General features: G+C 31.2%; 2 protein-coding genes across 4 annotated transcripts in view; one reads left to right on the top strand and one right to left on the bottom strand.

Annotated features, from left to right (window-relative positions):
- The window catches only part of Rim2 (replication in mitochondria 2), a 45,079-nt gene extending 34,032 nt beyond the window's left edge, over nt 1-11,047 (bottom strand). The window contains exons 1-2 of one of the 2 annotated variants that reach the window (XM_073089050.1): nt 10,556-11,047; nt 7,543-7,699 (exon numbers count right to left, since the gene is read on the bottom strand). In XM_073089050.1, coding sequence (XP_072945151.1) covers nt 7,543-7,699; nt 10,556-10,596 — 198 coding nt within the window. In that variant the 5' untranslated portion in view covers nt 10,597-11,047. The remainder of the gene's footprint in view (nt 1-7,542; nt 7,700-10,555) is intronic. The other variant, XM_073089049.1, reaches the window with a different exon arrangement.
- A 445-nt stretch (nt 11,048-11,492) lies between these two features.
- Nucleotides 11,493-15,848, top strand: Sod2 (superoxide dismutase 2). Of its 2 annotated transcripts, none has more exons than XM_073089052.1 (5): nt 11,493-11,686; nt 12,272-12,453; nt 12,839-12,980; nt 15,062-15,216; nt 15,528-15,848. In XM_073089052.1, the coding sequence occupies exons 1-5, from the start codon at nt 11,655-11,657 to the stop codon at nt 15,671-15,673; spliced, it is 657 nt and encodes a 218-aa protein (XP_072945153.1). In that variant the 5' UTR covers nt 11,493-11,654; the 3' UTR covers nt 15,674-15,848. The 2 variants fall into 2 exon arrangements, with proteins under 2 accessions (XP_072945153.1, XP_072945154.1); XM_073089053.1 differs by lacking the exon at nt 12,839-12,980 and adding an exon at nt 13,604-13,742 and having other exon boundaries at nt 11,498-11,686.
- Nucleotides 15,849-18,123: the final 2,275 nt, after the last annotated feature.

The raw sequence follows: 18,123 nt of genomic DNA, 5'->3' as shown, positions 1-18,123 counted from the left end.
ATTATAAAATTCAAAATTATATTACCATATTATCCAAATAATATGTTTTATCAACATAAGCTATGTTGAATTTTGGATTGATAAAATAACATAAAAGAGTGTTTGTTATTTTTAAACGTACAATTACAACTGACAGACTTGACAGCACAAAATCAAAACGCCATTATGATTTATGGTACAAATAATTTGTGTACAAAGTGTTTTAAATATGAATAAACAAAGTGCATTTATTAATGAAAAATGCGATGTACCTGTAACATTCGGCCAAATGTCACAGGCACATCGCATTGATCCATTTATATTGCTGGTTGTTAATACTTTATGTCACTTATTAAATACTTTTCTATTTTATATTTTAGAATGTTCAGTCTTGCTTGGAGTTATGAAATGTCAGCTGATATTTGCAATGTCTTATATAATGGAGATATGATAAAATAGTGGATAAAGATGTATTAATGTAAATATTGATGATTATGGAAGAATATATTGTATTTCTGGAATTCTTTCTGAGCGTTTTCATAGCATAAAAAATGCTATGCAATAGCTTTACCGCGGCAGTCTCCGAGTGCCACACGTATTTTTTTTTTCTTTCCTAAGAATATGAAAACAGGGATATACAAATAGTGTTGGCTGTGAAATTCATATAAAATTTCTTGCCAGTTTTGTATTAATTATAAGAATCAAAAATGTTGTCAAAAGATTTTGATCTGATTCTCTGAAATACTGATATAAAATGTAGCTTATATCGTTACAGAGCTACTGAGCTAAAAGAGTGATATATGTACATATATCACTGAGTTCAAAAGATATACTCGTATATTCTTTTCACTTTAGTGATATATTTTGCGCACCTCTACCATAAAGTACTAAATTGGCAAAGTGCGGATTAATAGAACCCACATTTTTGAAACCTATTGAAAATTCTTCCACGATTAATTAAATTCACGTTAAATACGTAGGTACAGCAACGTCCAAAAGCTATACTTTCCGTACTTTTAAGTACCTTTGAGTAATAAACTTATCTTCAGGTAGGAATATCTAATCCTATCTGGGGTTGATCACAGATGTCCATGGACGGCAGTAGCCACTTACCATCAGGTGGACTGCATTCTCGTCTGCTAAAAAAAATATAAATTTTGTATTTATAATGCAATTTGTAAAATTATTTCCTTTAAAAACGACTCTGATACTTTACTTCTATATACTTTTACAGACTTTACTTCTTCACGCTCGAATTACCATGTAAGCGCTGAACCGAAGAACCTACAAGCTTTTGCTCGTTCGACCGATCTTTAGTGGTTAAACTCCACATATTTATATTATCAACGAGGGATCGGAGTATGTTTAAGACTATAAGCAGCCCGGTCACCTTCCGCGTCATAGATATAGGATATCAAAATACAGAATGTCACATAGTATTCATGACCAAACGAAACATGAATCGTAACAAATATGTATGGGACCATATAATCTCTTTCTCATGCTTTGTTGGTCTTAGGGTCAGTACATATCTGACGGAAAATGGCCGAATAACCGAATAGCCGCGACCGATGATATGCTTGACGCATTTTCCGTCGGATATGTAGCGACCCTTAGCGTAGCGAAGTCTATGTCCGCTTATATTCAACCCCTAGTTGTGGATGTTGTAACTAGATGTCGTTGTACCACTTTCTGAATCACGCTAACGATGTTACCGCGTAGCTTGTATAAGTACTGAGGTTTGGCATAATTAGGTGACTTGGGTGTCCGAATATGGGCTGCAGTTACTTAATAATTTTTTGTAATAGCATAAGGCTTAATAGTACTTAATACCCTTATGCTCAGAAATATATAGATCGTCGTGTCTGGTGCATGGCGCATGCCCCATGCAAGTCGTGAAACTTTTGGCATGCGCCAAAATTATAAAAGAGTTTATAGAAATTAAAGTTTAACAATGATAACTTCAATAGTATCAGAAATCAGAATATATACAAAATGTATCATGCATGTCACAAATGTTTTACTTTTGGCAATATCAGTATATATTATCATGCATGGGGATTTCTGCGGATAAATCGCCGTTACAAAGTTTAGCTATTTTCTAATTTTAATTTACGTACATCATTTTCTTGGTCACATATTACAAGAAGTTGCCAAAGTTAACATGAAGTTATGTTCGCGGTATGAAGCATGGATTATAGTTACGAAAAAAGAGAGAAAAAGAACTTCAAGAAACAGAAGCGGGCTTTAGGATCCTACGATCCCAGAACATAATAATATCACAATATTTTACCGTTAAATGTCTACATGTCTCTCATACATTAATATTAGCTTAATTTTTCCGGTTCTGTTATTATCTATCTTATTGTTTTTATTGTTCGCGATTCTCTACACGTGAACTTATCACGTGTGACTGGTCACGCTTCGCATTTGAAAAATAATAACAAAAACTAACGGCGTAATTTCTGATGAAAAATTTCTACGAATTATATTTCTGAGTATGCTGTTTCTGTGTCGAATGCTATTTCTGAATTGAAGAAAACATAAACTTCTAGAGAACTTGCCATTTCTAAAAAGGTTTAAGTACTAATGATATTTCTGCGCATGACGTTTTAAATTGTATTTCTGAGTTGCAATATCCTTCATGACGAACGAATTTTTTACATTTTACATACTAAAATGATACGTTTAATATTGCCATGTCGTTAGCAAACGATTTACTACCGTTAAAATGCAGTGTAAAGACTCCTCTGCTCAAGGTCTCACGTTTTCTCGTCCAGTGTTCTCGTGCTCGCGTTTCGTTGGTCGGTCAATTATCTTGTTATTACCAAGTTGTGTAGTACGCCTAGTTTTAGTGCGATCTCGGTGCGTACTCGCATGCCGGTCGCCTGACACAACCAGTTTTAAGATCGATCTGTCACTATTTTAAGCAAAATTACTGTTGACCTACCGATGCCAAGGATTTCGCTAGATGACACAACCATGAATGTTTACTGTTTTCTTACTACGTTTCGAAGTTTTCTCTCAGAACGAGGAGAGTTATATTCTTTTCTAGGATATTACTAAAATATCTCGGACAGGTTCATACAATGTCTTCCTTCACCATTAAGGCATAAAACAAGTTTAAAAAACCGGAAATAAGATGGCGTTGCGAACATGATTGATAAAACGCATCACTAATACGGAATTATAAACGCAAAAACAAATATAAAATATTATTACATACAATTAAAATAATTAATGATAAACAAAACACTCATTACAAGACGGTATTAACTTGTCTAGAAATACTTAAGAAAGTAATTACATATCTAAACCGAAACAAACATTAATGTCGAAGCAACGCAAATCGATTACAACAACAATATAAAAAAGTGCATTTATTATGCACATAGCAGTGAGAATTGCGCGGTTACGCCGGTTCACATGCTTCTAAAAACACATGTGAGCAAACGTACGTCGTCGTATCAAATTCAAAACATCCACGAATATCGACGCCAGCAGATAGGTCATCTAAAGTTGGAAGCACTAAGGAAATGAGGTTATGTTCAAACACTCGTATAATTGAACAGAGATCTAGCAATAAAACTATTTAGAAAAATGATATTTTTATCGTTTGCACATAAATGCCAGATGATGGATGTTGTCCTAAAGATACTTAATATTTCCTACATTAAATTTAACTAAGAAACATCAAAAATAAGTGTGCCAGGCACAGACCTATATCTAAGTACAGGTCTGTGGTGCCAGGTTATCAGATTTAAACGTATCAATGAATATATATTTTGGATTTTGTCGATTTTTTTGTACAATTTTTCATAAGTTTTTGTCATCAAAAATTTATATGCCAGTGGGCATACTATTTCTGACAATAAACCTGTAAACATGGTTCACGATAATTAAGACTTTCGTGATTGTATTTAAAGGAATAAATAATAAACGAATTTATTTTTTAAGTAAATCAAGAGCAATTGTAAGGCCCAGTTTAGCTGATAAAAAAGATTTAGGAGAAGTAAAACATATCGAACACAATTAGAATGGTCCCATTGTTTTAACGAGGCGAGCTGAATTTGTAGATTAGCAAAACAAAATATAGATGTGTTATTATAGTACCAACAAATACCAAGAAATTTGTATAGCATACCAAGAAATTTGCATATTAAAACCGAGGCAGACTGTTTATTCGATAAAAATATACTCTAAAATGCTATTGTAAAGAATACAGTTAACGTCCTCATAGCAGTTACTGGTAGTAAAACTTAGATTTAAGAGTGTTCAGACATCAGAATTCTCTTTTTATAAAAATAACATATTACAAGTTAACTAGTCCCTAGAAGACCGAATACATTTTATCTAAAAGCACTTGGAAGTCAACCTAAATCCTTACTAATATTATAATCCAAAAGTAACTCTGTCTGGTTGTCTCTTCTTCACGCCTAAACCACTGAACCGTTTTTAATTAAATTTTGTACAAAGATAGTCTGAGACCCGAGAAATGACATAGGATAGTTTTTATCCCGGAAATCCCACGGGACCTAGGAATGGCGATTTAAGATCGATTAATCGGAGAATCGATCTTTTGGACCAAAGAGTCGATTATTTTAATCGATATTAGTAAGGATTGAATCGTAAACTATGCATTTGATCAAGTGATGATTTTTAGCAAAGTCGTTGTCCATGAGCCCACGAAGGTTTCAGAGTTGGTACGACCAATTTTCGCCAGATGGCGCCACTTTAATTCCAACGAAGGTACAAATTTTCAGTTTCATGTATGTTAGTATGTCATATTATTTCTTTGAAACGCGGGCGAAGCCGCGGGCAATTTTACAAAAGTAGCATAAAAAATAAGCTGGATTTAATACGAATGATGCGATTTTAAAGATATTTTAAAATGTATGCTATTACTCAACTAAACCTAAGTTTGAGATTTAGATTTCTCGTCTAGTGATTGAGAGATGATTTCATATGTTCGTCCCAATCGAGCAGTTAAGTAAGAGTTGAGCATTTCCACTCAGAACATACTTATTAGTGTTTTCATACAGAAGTTGTAGATAAGGACGGAAGTACTACTTCATTTGTTATCACAAGTGGGTCCACTATCTTTACAATGCATCCATTAATAGTATTAGCACTTAATGTCTATTGTGAATAACAATTATGTTTACATTTGCAAACGGTGAACCTTTAGTAAGGGCACTCTACACGACGACATTTCTGCAAATTTCAAAAAGGCGGACAAACAGTATTCTTCTTTATTTTTATGTAAAACATTGTTTGTACCTAAGATTGTGTCTGTCAAACACCAACCAACCAACCGGTAGATATCACAAGCTTTTCTCAAGTCATTTTCTCTAGAGAATTTTTGTTTTATTTTTTTAGAATAATCTTTATTCTGGGTCATAGCTTACATCTTTGATTTTATCGACTTTTTTTAAGAGGACACAATCAAAAAACAAATCAACCTAATTGATGCATTAGCGATTGCTCTTGCCCTATGGTTTAAGGATACAGTAATCACCATCTAGGCGTTCATTAGTAGCATGGCATTTACAAGTACTTATATTGCAAGTAATGAATCCCTCTACAATTTTCTGCAATTATTTTTGGCTTATCTTAATAATTATTTTTAGCAATATTTCTTTCGATATAAATGCGTCGAGTCGCAATTTGCGCCAGATAAAATCGCGTTATAAATAAATAATAATCGTGGATCGATGAAAGCTTATAATTATCTCCGAGATAATTTTACGAAGAGGATTTAAGATTTGATTATCAGATCATTACGTTTAGAATAACCTGATCATGATTACGGTAAAAAATTTAGGGCGCGAAATTATTCTGTAAAAAACATCTTAACTTTGTTACAAGGCGATCCAGAAAATAAAATAAAATAAAAATATAAGATCCCCGTGCCCAGCAGTGGGATAGTAATGGGTTGATGATGATGATGATGATCCATAAAAATAAGTGTTTGTAAATTTTCTATATATGAACCTATCAAATGTGTTATTATTTTTTTTAGTTTTTTCCAGAAATATACGTTTTTTTAATATGGAACAACTATTTCAACTGTATTAAGTCGGGTGTTCTCGCCTTTAATCATAAAATTATTTAATATTATGTAACATACGTATAATTTCCCATAACATATCATTCTACATAATTATAAAGACATATGAAGTCGATTTTGAAATGTATGAAAAGCTCTCTCGATGACATTTCTATTAATTATTTAACAGTTTACGGTTTAAGACATTTATTTTTCATTTGAATATAACATGAGAAATACAAGTTACAAATAATGTGGCTGGGTACAGACGGTCGATTAAAAATTATTTTGATTCCAAATAAAATATTTACCTATCTCAAGATAAAAAGGATTAGCTAGCACGGGCTATTATTACTTTAATTTTATCATAATCATTGAATAATTAATAATAAATAACTAGATATGAAGAAATTGGGGGCAATCTTTCGTATTGCGCAGACTGTATTTTTTTATATAAAATTCTATATCTAGGCTAATCTCCACTTATGACTGTTAGAATTAATCAATCTATCCAATATTTGTCTATCAATGTTCTAAAGACGATTGTTGCCTACCTAAAATGTCAAAAATTATCCATGGCAATCAAACATTAGTACAATATATAATAGTAATGTATAGCTTCATTGATGTTAGAAAATTATATTGTACTAATACGCTAACTACAAAATTTTCTATTTTGCATTATGTAACGGAACTAAAATACTTAATTCAAACATCTCAATACCTATCGTTTAATAATAATCTTATATATTAAATTCTCGTGTCACAATGTTAGTTACAGGAATTTTCCGAAACGGCTTTACCGTTTTTCACTTAATTTATATGCATAATCAGTGAGTCTGAGAATCGGCTACTACCTATTTTTCATACGCCTAAGTGATAAGGGTTGTTCACCCTTAACATTTTTTATTTATATGGCACCACAACATTTGCCGGTGTTAGAAAAAGTGAATTATACTAATCTGATAATTTGGAAATTTTCCACTTCATATCATGTAATGGAACTTAAATACTTAATTCGAACATTTCAATACCTATCGTTTAATAATGAGGTGCTTGTTTCTTAAAAGGATATTTTAATTCAAGGTCATTTCTGTTCCTTAATGTAATTCAATTAATATAATTCAAATCAATTATTATTAGGTATAAATTTGTTATTTAAATTGTTAGCTGATTATTAAAATTTGTTAATAGTGAAGAATTTCATACTGGGAAATAATTTTAAATTGTATTTTTTAAATATTCTTATAACATGTATTTTTTTAATTGTAATATTTTAAAATTTAATTAATCTTTATTTCTATTATTAGAAATTAATAAAAATATAACTGTTCCTGGCAAAAAAAAAATTGAGTAAGGCCAAAGTCAAAACTGGTAAATACACATTTATATAAATAAATTTCTTTCATAAATTTCTTAAATACATAATAAGTAGCATGAAAATTGAGAAATATTTCTCAAATATATAATCTTAGAGGCCTTATAATTATGTTACTATTCATAGGTCCCCTTACCTGATGTTTAGGTATCTTGGAGCATACTCTTCTAGAGTTGGCAGCACTGGACGAGGGCGGTTGGGTTGGTGGTACCCCAACACCCTTTGATGACTGGAGACGTGTCTTCACCACTTCTAACGGACATGTTACTACAGCACCAGCTGTTCCTGCTAGCCTGTTGAAAATATTTTGAAAATTATATTTTTAAAATTTTTCATAGCAACAATATTTAACATGACACACAAATAAAAACATATTATGACATTCAATAGCCAATAAATAAAATTCATATCAGTATCTGTCTCAGATTTCAAAATAATAAAAATAACACTTAACATTGCATTATTGTTGTACATTATTTTATATTTTGAACATGTGTCTGTATATCAAATTGTTATGAGAAATTCATAAACTTCTTTATTTAGTGAAAGGTCAAAATTTTTAAATCTTCAAAATAATTTGAAATATGTCTTATTACTTTCTCAGTGATAGCAGTGATAGCCTAGTAGTTTGACGACCCGCATGGCGGAGCGGTCACCATGCCGGTCTGACGCGCAGAGGGTCCCGGGTTCGATCCCCGGCCAGACAGATTTCTAAATGATGAATTTAGATTTCTGTTTCTGGGTCTGGGTGTTTGTGTATTTGTCTCTGTGTGTGTCTATAGCACCCACGAAACAGGGAATCCTAGTGTGGGGCTGTGAGTGTAGAAAGCGTTTTTTTAAAAGTAGTTGAAATTCAGCCTCTCGACAGGGGTCCATGTTTCAAATGCCAGGCACACAGACTAGGCCTCTGATTTATCTAAGTTTTGTTTGTATTAAAAAATAATTATCACTTGCTTTTTTGGTAGAAGAAAAAATTCAGAGACAACCTATATATCTGAGAGTGCTCAGAACAAAAAGTACTAAATGGTGCAAGTCTATAAATTTGTATAATGGCCAGCGTGGCAGACTATAGCCTAAACTGCTGTCACTCTTAGAAGCAACCCGTGTCCAGCAGTGGGACAATAATGGGTTATGACGATGAATCTCTCTCCGTCTTAACATTACCACTACAAAAACTACTTGTTATTTAGCAAATAATTAATGAAACCAATGGGAAATAGGATATAAGAAGCAAATATCAATTTATCACAACATAGAGTATTATATTAAGTGACACTCGTTATAAACTAATAAATTAATAATAACATAATCTTTTCTTAATACCATAAGTAATTTACATCTATGTCCTTAATAACATGAATATCTAACATAAATAGAGTGTATATGTTAAGTATATGCTTATTTTATGTCAATAACTGTATTGTTATAAATTATTGAACTGAATTTGAAAGGCATTAAATTTAAAGCGGAAATAATATTTATTTAGGTGGAAAAGTTATTAAAGTTTGCGCAAATATATACTTGCTCCGCTATAGTATTTTGTGCCATATATAAGTAGCAAATATTGGAATTCAATCATTTTGTTGAAATATTATTTTTATTTATAAAAGTATTGAATTATTTTTATGGCAACACAACGTTTGCTGGGTAAGCTAGTTAAATTATATATCTGTCTGTGTAAATAGATAAAATTAAATAACATTCATTAACTAAAAATGCTATACCAACAAAAAGTAATTTTTAAAATTTTAAACTATCAAAAAATAATTCATTACATTTTCTTAGTAAAAAAATTAGGACATGATATGCCCAATGAAGTATAATAAAACATATTATATTTCTTAATAAAATAAAATAATGTAATCAAAATTATTTTCGATGCGAATATTACATGTAAAACGATCTAATGTTTTATCAATATATCTTATAACCACTAGACTATAACAGTTAACTTTACTTTATTATTATATCTGATTTATTACACATGACATGAATACAATAAAACATGTTTACTTTTGTACGCTGCAAATATTAATCAGCATGTTATTTTAAATAAATACCTACTAATACTTGATTACTTTAGAAATAGATTTCAAATAGATAAGCATATAATTTATGACTGTTTTACATAATAGTGGCAAACACATGCAATGCATCTGTTATTAAGTGTCATTGCCACCAATTGACATCTATGATCTCCATATAGATTAGGAGGCCTACCTGAACTCAATTATAAGATGACTGAAATGAAACAAAAATTACGAAATGATGATTATGAAAATATAGCTACTGTTAAAAATTCATCATCATCATCATCATCATCATCATCATCAACCCATTACTGTCCCACTGCTGGGCATGGGTCTCCTCTCATAATGAGAAGGATTAGGCTTTAGTCCACCGCGCTGACCAAGTGCGTATTGGTAGACTTCACATACCTTTGAGATTTTTTTTATTATATATCTCTCAGGTATGCAGGTTTCGTCACAATGTTTTCCTTCACCGTTTAAGCAAGCGATAATTAATTTCTAATACGCACATAAATTTGAAAATCAGAGGTGCGTGTCTGGGGTTTGAACCTCGGACCCCTCGATCGTGAGACCGCATTTCTTAACCACTAGGCTATCACTGCTTTTTATCACTGTTAAAAATTATAAGGCCAAAATAAGTATAAGAGTAATATCTTCACAAGTCACTTTCAGAGTCACATTTTTTGAACATGTTCATTTACTTTCATTCTATGAGACCTCTCTTTAATATACATTCTACAAATGTTTAAACCATATGAATATTCTATCTCAAATAGAGAAGACATGCGAAATATTACTCTAGCGGGTTATTTTTCCATTAAAAATAATACAAAAACATGTGTCTATATTATGTAAACAGAACGGTATGAAAATGTGGCCGGTTTTATACTTTCTTAGTTACAATTCGTATTAGTCTAGACGACTATGAAATTAATATAAAAAAAACAATTATGCAATTACGGCGTTCTTTAATTAGACTGCCTTGCTAATGAAAAACAAAAGCTGGCATAAACACCTAACCATATCCAAATGTATTATAACTACGAAGTACCAACTGCGTATGTGCGTTCAATTGCATATCATTATAGTTTATTTGACAAATACACTATAAATCCTCACCCTCCAGCCACTAAGTGAATCGCTGTATCCCTTTGAGACATTTTAGCGCCACCGGAAGATTAACATGACTGCAAATTGCGAAGTCTATAAATAAACAAATGCACTAGTACCACCACTTATGAAGCAATCGCTACACAATACTTGTTACAACTCCAACAATATTTCTCAGTAAAGAAACTATATACACTGGCGCAAATACGCAATATTTACGATATTTTTTGTAACCAAAGTCACTATTATTTTATTTAGCAAAATATTTTAGTGCGCACGATACCGACGTTGTCGCGACGTAGTAACGTAACAATCTGTGCAGTAGTGTGCATAGGTAGCGTAGCGGCAAATGAAAGACTGCCGATGTACGCACGTGCACTATCACACGTTTCTCCCTTCATACCATGCTATACGATACTGAAATCTATTGTTCAGAACCGAGAGTTTTATGTAGCTGTTAATAATTTGAGCGAAATGAAAAAACTTAAAGAAAACAACAAAAACAACCCGCGTTGACGGGTAGCTTGTTTACGGAGACTGTTATTAAAATATTTTCCTTGCTACAACGCTTGATTATGAAATACATTTTAAACACCCGATTTATTTAGTTTTACTTAATTAATTAAAATTATTAGATGAATCATATATAATTTAAGCCCCTTTTTCCATGTACAAGATATTTTAATTTAACAGTATACTATGGTTGCTTTAGTAGTAACAGTGACTTTTTTTTTTTTTAAAATTGCGGACATTCTGTTCTGAGAGTAAAAGATAATTATTTCGTTACAAACGAAGTAAAGTAAAATAAGGACGTAAATGTACTTATGTATTTTTTCTCTGCTAGCAAATAACAAGTTCGTTTAATAATTGTGCATAAATAAGGAACAACACTATTATTAAAATAACTTCTAGTGTCAATTGACAATGACACTCAGTGACAGTTCGATTTTGACAACATAAATGTCATCATTTTAAATGCCGTACGCAGTTGCATAATAATTGTCGAACTGCATAAAAATATCTTTCTGGAATATTTAGCTGATAAAATCCGCCGGTTCTTGGCTATTTTTACAGTTGGTGTCCAGTCGCAGTACCAGAAGAGTTTACCATGTTCGCATCACGCAGAGTCGGCTCTCTGATGTAAGGATAATATACTTGAACTTATTACAATATAATAATCATTAACAACATAATTACAATATTTATTAAAGATTATTGCTTTATAATTTAGAAATGCCAAAAGAGCATGAAGTCTACCTGATGGTAAGTAGCGGCTGCCAATTACGGAAATATCTGATCAACTCTAGATGGGCTGTTGTTGCTCGCCGGTAATTTCTGATCAACGACAGATGCGTAGCTACCCTTGAGAACTAAGTTGGGACTTATCGTATAAAATCTTCCTTATCACACCATGTGTAACATGTACAAAATATTGATTTTTATTTCCAATTCCTTTCCCCAACTTAAACTCGCTAGCTAGCCAGCTTGTGGTAAGTAACACAACTCCTCATACGACGCCCTTGCATACACACTTGCTTATGTAGTCATTCACACTTACATGGTCCTTATATGTTCAATATATACAACAGTATGTAAAATTCTTGTAACAATACTCTGGTGGCATAACGGCGACATTTATTAATAGGTGGCATGGGAATGGGGTGCGGTGGAGTTGCATTACAAACCACTACCTTGTATAACACATTGTGTTTTTTTCTTTTCCAGTTGCAGCCGAGTTGCAGGCAGCCGTCAGAAGCACTCTCTCCCCGAGCTGCCATATGAGTACAGCGCCTTAGAGCCCGTTATCAGCCGGGAGATAATGAGCCTGCACCACAGCAAGCATCACGCCACATATGTGAACAACCTGAATGCTGCTGAGGAGAAACTCGCACAAGCCCAGGCGAAAGGTTATAATTTTTATTGATAATCTTAAAAATACATTGCTATACTGATATTTATAGACTTTTTTATATTGTACATACTTAAATAATGTTTTAAATGATTATTTCAATGCAGGCAACAATTCTCACAAGATTAGTTGTTTTTTTTAAAGTAAACTCATGCAAATTTCAATTTAAAATTTATACAAATATTCTTATAGGGCATTGATATAATTTATCTAAATTACGACCTATATACAAGACATCAAATAAATGTTACATATTTTTATTATGTACACAATTTTACAATAGGATGCATGTGACCATAGATTAGTACATGTGACATAACTGTCAAAAAGATCTTAAAATTTGGTTTTCTAATAATCAGATCACTTGCTATTTGTCTCAACAGCAGCAGATACAAATACAATGCTTGCTTTGCTCAGTGCTATCAAGTTTAACGGTGGGGGCCATGTGAATCATGCCATATTCTGGTTGAACCTCACCCCATGCGAAACGGAACCCTCCTGTGCACTCACATGTGCTATTGAGCAGTAATTTTTTTAATGTATTCATTGTAAGGTTTAAGTAAATGTAAAGTATGTAAGGTTAATTAGGGTTTAATCAAAAATGTGGTAGAACCGTAATTATGATTAAAATTTTAGACCAATTTAGTTTTTTTTTTGATTAGCAACATATATGTTACTTTGTTAGTTATGTATGTTGTTGTCTATTTTTGTAAAAGATTGCTAAATGAGCCTACAATTTATATTATACAGTCTTACCCTAGTAGGGTGTGTGTATTAGAAAAGGTGTTAATTTTCATGGAAAAATAGGTAGATACAAGTAATTCCAGTAAATCTGTTTTAATGTAAAATTTTAAATGCCTTTTCTTTTTCTAAATTTCAGTAATCTAAGGTAATTTCTTATTAGGTTCCGATTAGCATAGTATTTTTTTTTAATTTTTGTGTATTTTGTATTCTTATTGAGGAAGTAAATTAATATTACATTTGTTATGTCATACCTTCAACGGATAAACATTGAGCAAAAAAATTAACATTACAAACATTACAACATTACAAATTTAATAATGAAAATCTATATTTGTGATTGTAAAATACCTTTATGCTATATTTACTTACATATTGTAACTTGTATGTATTTATATTATCTTCAGGTGACATCAACACCATAATCAACCTGGCTCCAGCCCTCAAATTCAATGGGGGTGGCCACATTAACCACACCATCTTTTGGCTAAACCTCTCCCCAAATGGTGGGAAACCCTCAGACCAGCTTACCAAGGCTATTGAAACGTAATATTCATAGAATTTTATTTTTTACACTTTACTAATATAATGCTCTACTTATACATCTTATATCAAATATAAAAATATCTATTTTTTTTTCAAGTGTTACCATATATGAGACATTCTTTATTGCTTTATCAAAAGTGGGTAGTTATTAATTCGACAAATAATATTTATATTTAAGGACTTTGAATTTTAAATAATTTACATTTAATTCCCTCATGCCTACATAATTAGTCCTTTTAATATTTATATTGCATTTATATATTTTTGTTATGGCTAAGAAATTTGCAATTATTCACTTTTTTTCTGTACATTTGCATATTATCATATTAAGATGAATTGCAAGTACCTTATGTCCCTGTTGTGGTCTCCCTCTTATCCAGCACTGGATTTACGAGTTGATGGCTATAGTTACATTGATAACGAAAATGTAAAATTGCTCCAATTAAATATGTGCATTGTAAAAAAAGTGTTTACTGTCTCTTTAATCACGAATATTCTTATCTCTTCTTAATTTCAAGACATGTATGTATGTCATGACCTATTGATTAAAGTTATTATAGCTACACTATAACAAATACAATAATAATATTACAATCTTAATTATACATAGAATACTTTACTATATGAATAGTCAGTAGCTATTGTTGTAAATATCTAGTAAATAGTATATGAATAACAGTAATTGTAGTAGAGAAGTTGCTTTGGTTTATTTTTAAGATACATTTTATAGTCATTTTTTTAGCTCTTAAAGTGATAGATTTAAAGGATGATTTAAATCTACATGACCACAGAGGATCTTGGTTGTCCATTTAATATTTTTACGAAAAACGGTAATTCACACTACTAAGGTTTCACTATATCCACAAACAATAATATTTTTTATGTTAAACAATGTTCATTACATAAAAAAATTAATTTACAATTGAATATAATTACAATTATATTAAGTCATAGATTAGTAAAGATTACTCACTCTTAACAAGAAAATGTACCCAGTTTTGAGAATTGAAATAGTTGCCTAAAAAAGTCTCCGTGCTAAAATGTCTCTAAAATATTTGAAAAAAATATTTATTTATTATGTAAATTACGCAATATTAGTCATTTATTAGTAAATTTTCTCTAAAAATGTTTTTATTTGTCAAGAATTAAAGAAAAGAACTTACTAATAAGCCGTTTGTGGCTTCATTCTATTTCAAGGCGGCGAAGTATCTTTATGAATCTATGTATTAAGTGCTAACAATACCCATTAACATAAAATTCATTTTATACGTCACTAATTCTACTATTTTGGGTTGTAATCAAAATTATTTTTTTTCAAGTGATTTTGGATCATGGGAGAACATGAAGAATCAGCTAGCCACTGCCTCCGTTGGCGTGCAGGGCTCGGGTTGGGGTTGGCTCGGTTACAACAAGCAGATGAAGAAGTTACAGATTGCTACATGCCAGAACCAAGACCCATTACAAGCGACCACAGGTAATCTATTTGTATTCAAATATAATATAATTTTACTCTTTCTTTACTGTGCTACACACAGTATAGTACAAAGAGAGACTCAGTTTGTTTTTTTTTTTTTTTTTTTTTTTATTATATAAGAGTAGCAGACGAGCATGCAGTCCACCTGATGTTAAGTGACTACTACCGCTCATGGACATCTGTAATCAACCCCAGATAGGATTAGATATTCGTACATGAGGTCGGCCACAGATGCGCCGCTACCCCTGAGGACTAAGCTGAGGACTAAAATAGTGTGCTGTTATGCTTAATACATTTCTTTTCTTTTTCAGGTCTGGTACCTCTGTTCGGTATTGATGTTTGGGAACATGCATATTACTTACAATACAAGAACGTCAGGGCAGATTACGTAAAAGCCATATTCGACGTTGCCAACTGGAAGGACGTGTCCTCCAGATACGAAAATGCCCTGAAGTAAATTTATCATTCCTTATGAAGACTAATCTCAGCATTTTTGGTTAAACCGTTAGTTGTAAAGCTTTATGCAGTCACATGGTGGTTGTATTCACATGGTGTTTAGATCGTGATCTATTTCAATATTAATAAGATAAAAACCAATCTGTAATTTTTTAATATAGTGCACCCACTAAACATTGTTTGTTTTATTTTAGTTAAGCCTATATCCTCATGTTTATTAACTCTATTTAAGTCATACAATACATACACGTACATAAATGTGTATATGTACATATGTAATGGTTACAAACAATTTGTGTCGTTCAATTAATGACGGAATTGCGTCTTACAATGTTAACAATGCACTTCGGTCTTCCAATAAAATTAATAAGTGTGTCAGACTATAATTATTGTAAGCTTCTGGTATATAGTTACGGTCATAATTAATTTTATCCTTGAGAGCAAACGTTGATATAAATAAAATTGTTATTGAATATCAATTCGAATTACAAAGCAAAAAATCTACACACGAACCGGAAATGATTTATGTTGTTGTTATTCGTTGTATTTTTGAATGACAACGGGCAGTTAGGTATATAAAATATAATTTGATAAATAGTTGGAAAATCTATTAAATATTTAATTAAAAAGAATATGTATTTTTTAATATTCTTAATTAACACATAATAATGTCTGTATATACTTAAAGCTGCGAAATTCCGTGAAATGGAACGTCAAAACTGTCAAAGTGACTGTCCTTTTTAGTCATCTAATTGTCATTGTCATAGGTAACGATCGAATAGTGTTGTGGTTTAAGGTGAAAATAAATAAATAATTCTTTTAATAAGACTTGTATTGCTGTTAGAAAGGGCGCTTGTGGTGAAATAACTTCGGTGCAGCACTTGGAGGCTGGTGAGTAGCTTATTCTGGTAGTTTTGTCTTATAATTGGAGCAATATTCCTGCCCGTCACTCTGTTATTGATTTTTCAGCACATAAAGACTTCAGCCTAGGAGAATGTCTGGTTTATGTATCACTTTTAATTATTGTTTTACTTTGTACAAACACTTTATTGGAGTTGTTATTGACTTTTTCTACTACTAGAATTTTTAACGCACATATAATTATGCGGTGACTTACGTCTGAGGGCTATTATGATGTAGTTCAAAAATTGTATGCAGTTAATTGAACGCATTTAACGAATTAATTTTTAATTCGTATAATAAACAGTAATTTATGTATTAAGCCAGCCACGACTCATAACTATATATTTATTCCTACTATAAATATATGAATGTTATGAAATACTTTCACTTTGAAATTCATAAGGTTTTGTTAATAAGAAAGAATCACTTATCACTATAATTATTTAACACAGATAAGAAGCTATGAACTTGAATCTTTCTTATGTTGCTTAAAATAAATTACATTGTTCTAGTTATCATTTTTTTAATTATTCAGTACTCAATTCATACATTGTTAAAGCAAAATATAATATATAGTCATTATAATTCACAGCCAATATGAATAAAAGGATAAGTGACTAGGCATTTGGTTGAATTATACTCCCTTATTGAGCAAATAAAGCGGTTAAAATATAGGATTGTGAAATACTTTAAATAATAAAATCTTATTTTCTTAGTTCAGACACATCTTTATTTCTCTAAATATTTGACAAGAAGGAATAAATCAGAAAACATTACCAAAGAGTTAGTAACCTATAACAATACTTTTTGGATATGAAGATTATAATATTTACTTATTTACAACAAAAGCCATTGTGTTTTTTTTATATTTGAGCCTAACAATAAAGTGGACGTGCTATCTGATGGAAAGTAGTCAACGTCACCTATGAACATTTACAACACCAGAGGAGTCGCCAATGCATCACCAGCTTTGAAGGAGACCTCTTTTTCCACTTTTTTTGAAGAGCCCTATGTCATGTGTGGAATTGTTTGATTCCATGTTACATAATCATTATTTTATTTTGAGAATTGCATAATATGATATCTTCTTGGTTGGTTGGTGAAGTTAATTTTTTCTATTTTAGTTTATGATTTAATTGTGACTGGATTTGTATGATAAAACATTTTAAGTAATAAAGGATTAATGACATAATATTTAATATTTCATTGGGATTTCTCAAAGATAATCACTCAATATTACTGTCCTCAGGTCAGATTGGAAACAGTAGTGCAGGAAAATATAAGAAACATTAGAAGATTCAAATATGCTGTAAACTGAATAAAAATAAAAAGATTTATGCATAGACATTATTGAAAGACTTGTTAAATCCATTATGGCCAATTCTACACCTCAAAGTACTTATTTATTCTAATAAGTTCATAAAATTGCCCACAATAATGTCCCACAATGTTTTTAAATTTAAAATTTCAGTTACACAGTTAAATGTATTTTAATAATCTTCAATTATATACAAAACAATGCTTTTATTATTACAACAATACAATTAT

This window comes from Epargyreus clarus, unplaced genomic scaffold, assembly GCF_041222505.1.
Source record: "Epargyreus clarus isolate Ecla_fem2 unplaced genomic scaffold, WU_Ecla_fem_2.2 ptg000027l, whole genome shotgun sequence".
In the NCBI taxonomy this organism is placed as follows: domain Eukaryota; kingdom Metazoa; phylum Arthropoda; class Insecta; order Lepidoptera; family Hesperiidae; genus Epargyreus; species Epargyreus clarus.
The sequence above is the reverse complement of the archived record's forward strand: the minus strand, read 5'-3'. Positions and strand labels throughout refer to the sequence as shown.

Bases quoted from the DNA above. Each gene is read 5' to 3' on its own strand.
- Sod2 (XM_073089052.1), top strand. From the start codon at position 11,655: ATGTTCGCATCACGCAGAGTCGGCTCTCTGAT. The intron at 11,687-12,271 runs GTAAGGATAATA...TTTCTTTTCCAG, and splicing joins CGCAGAGTCGGCTCTCTGAT to TTGCAGCCGAGTTGCAGGCA. The intron at 12,981-15,061 runs GTAATTTTTTTA...TTTTTTTTCAAG, and splicing joins CTCACATGTGCTATTGAGCA to TGATTTTGGATCATGGGAGA.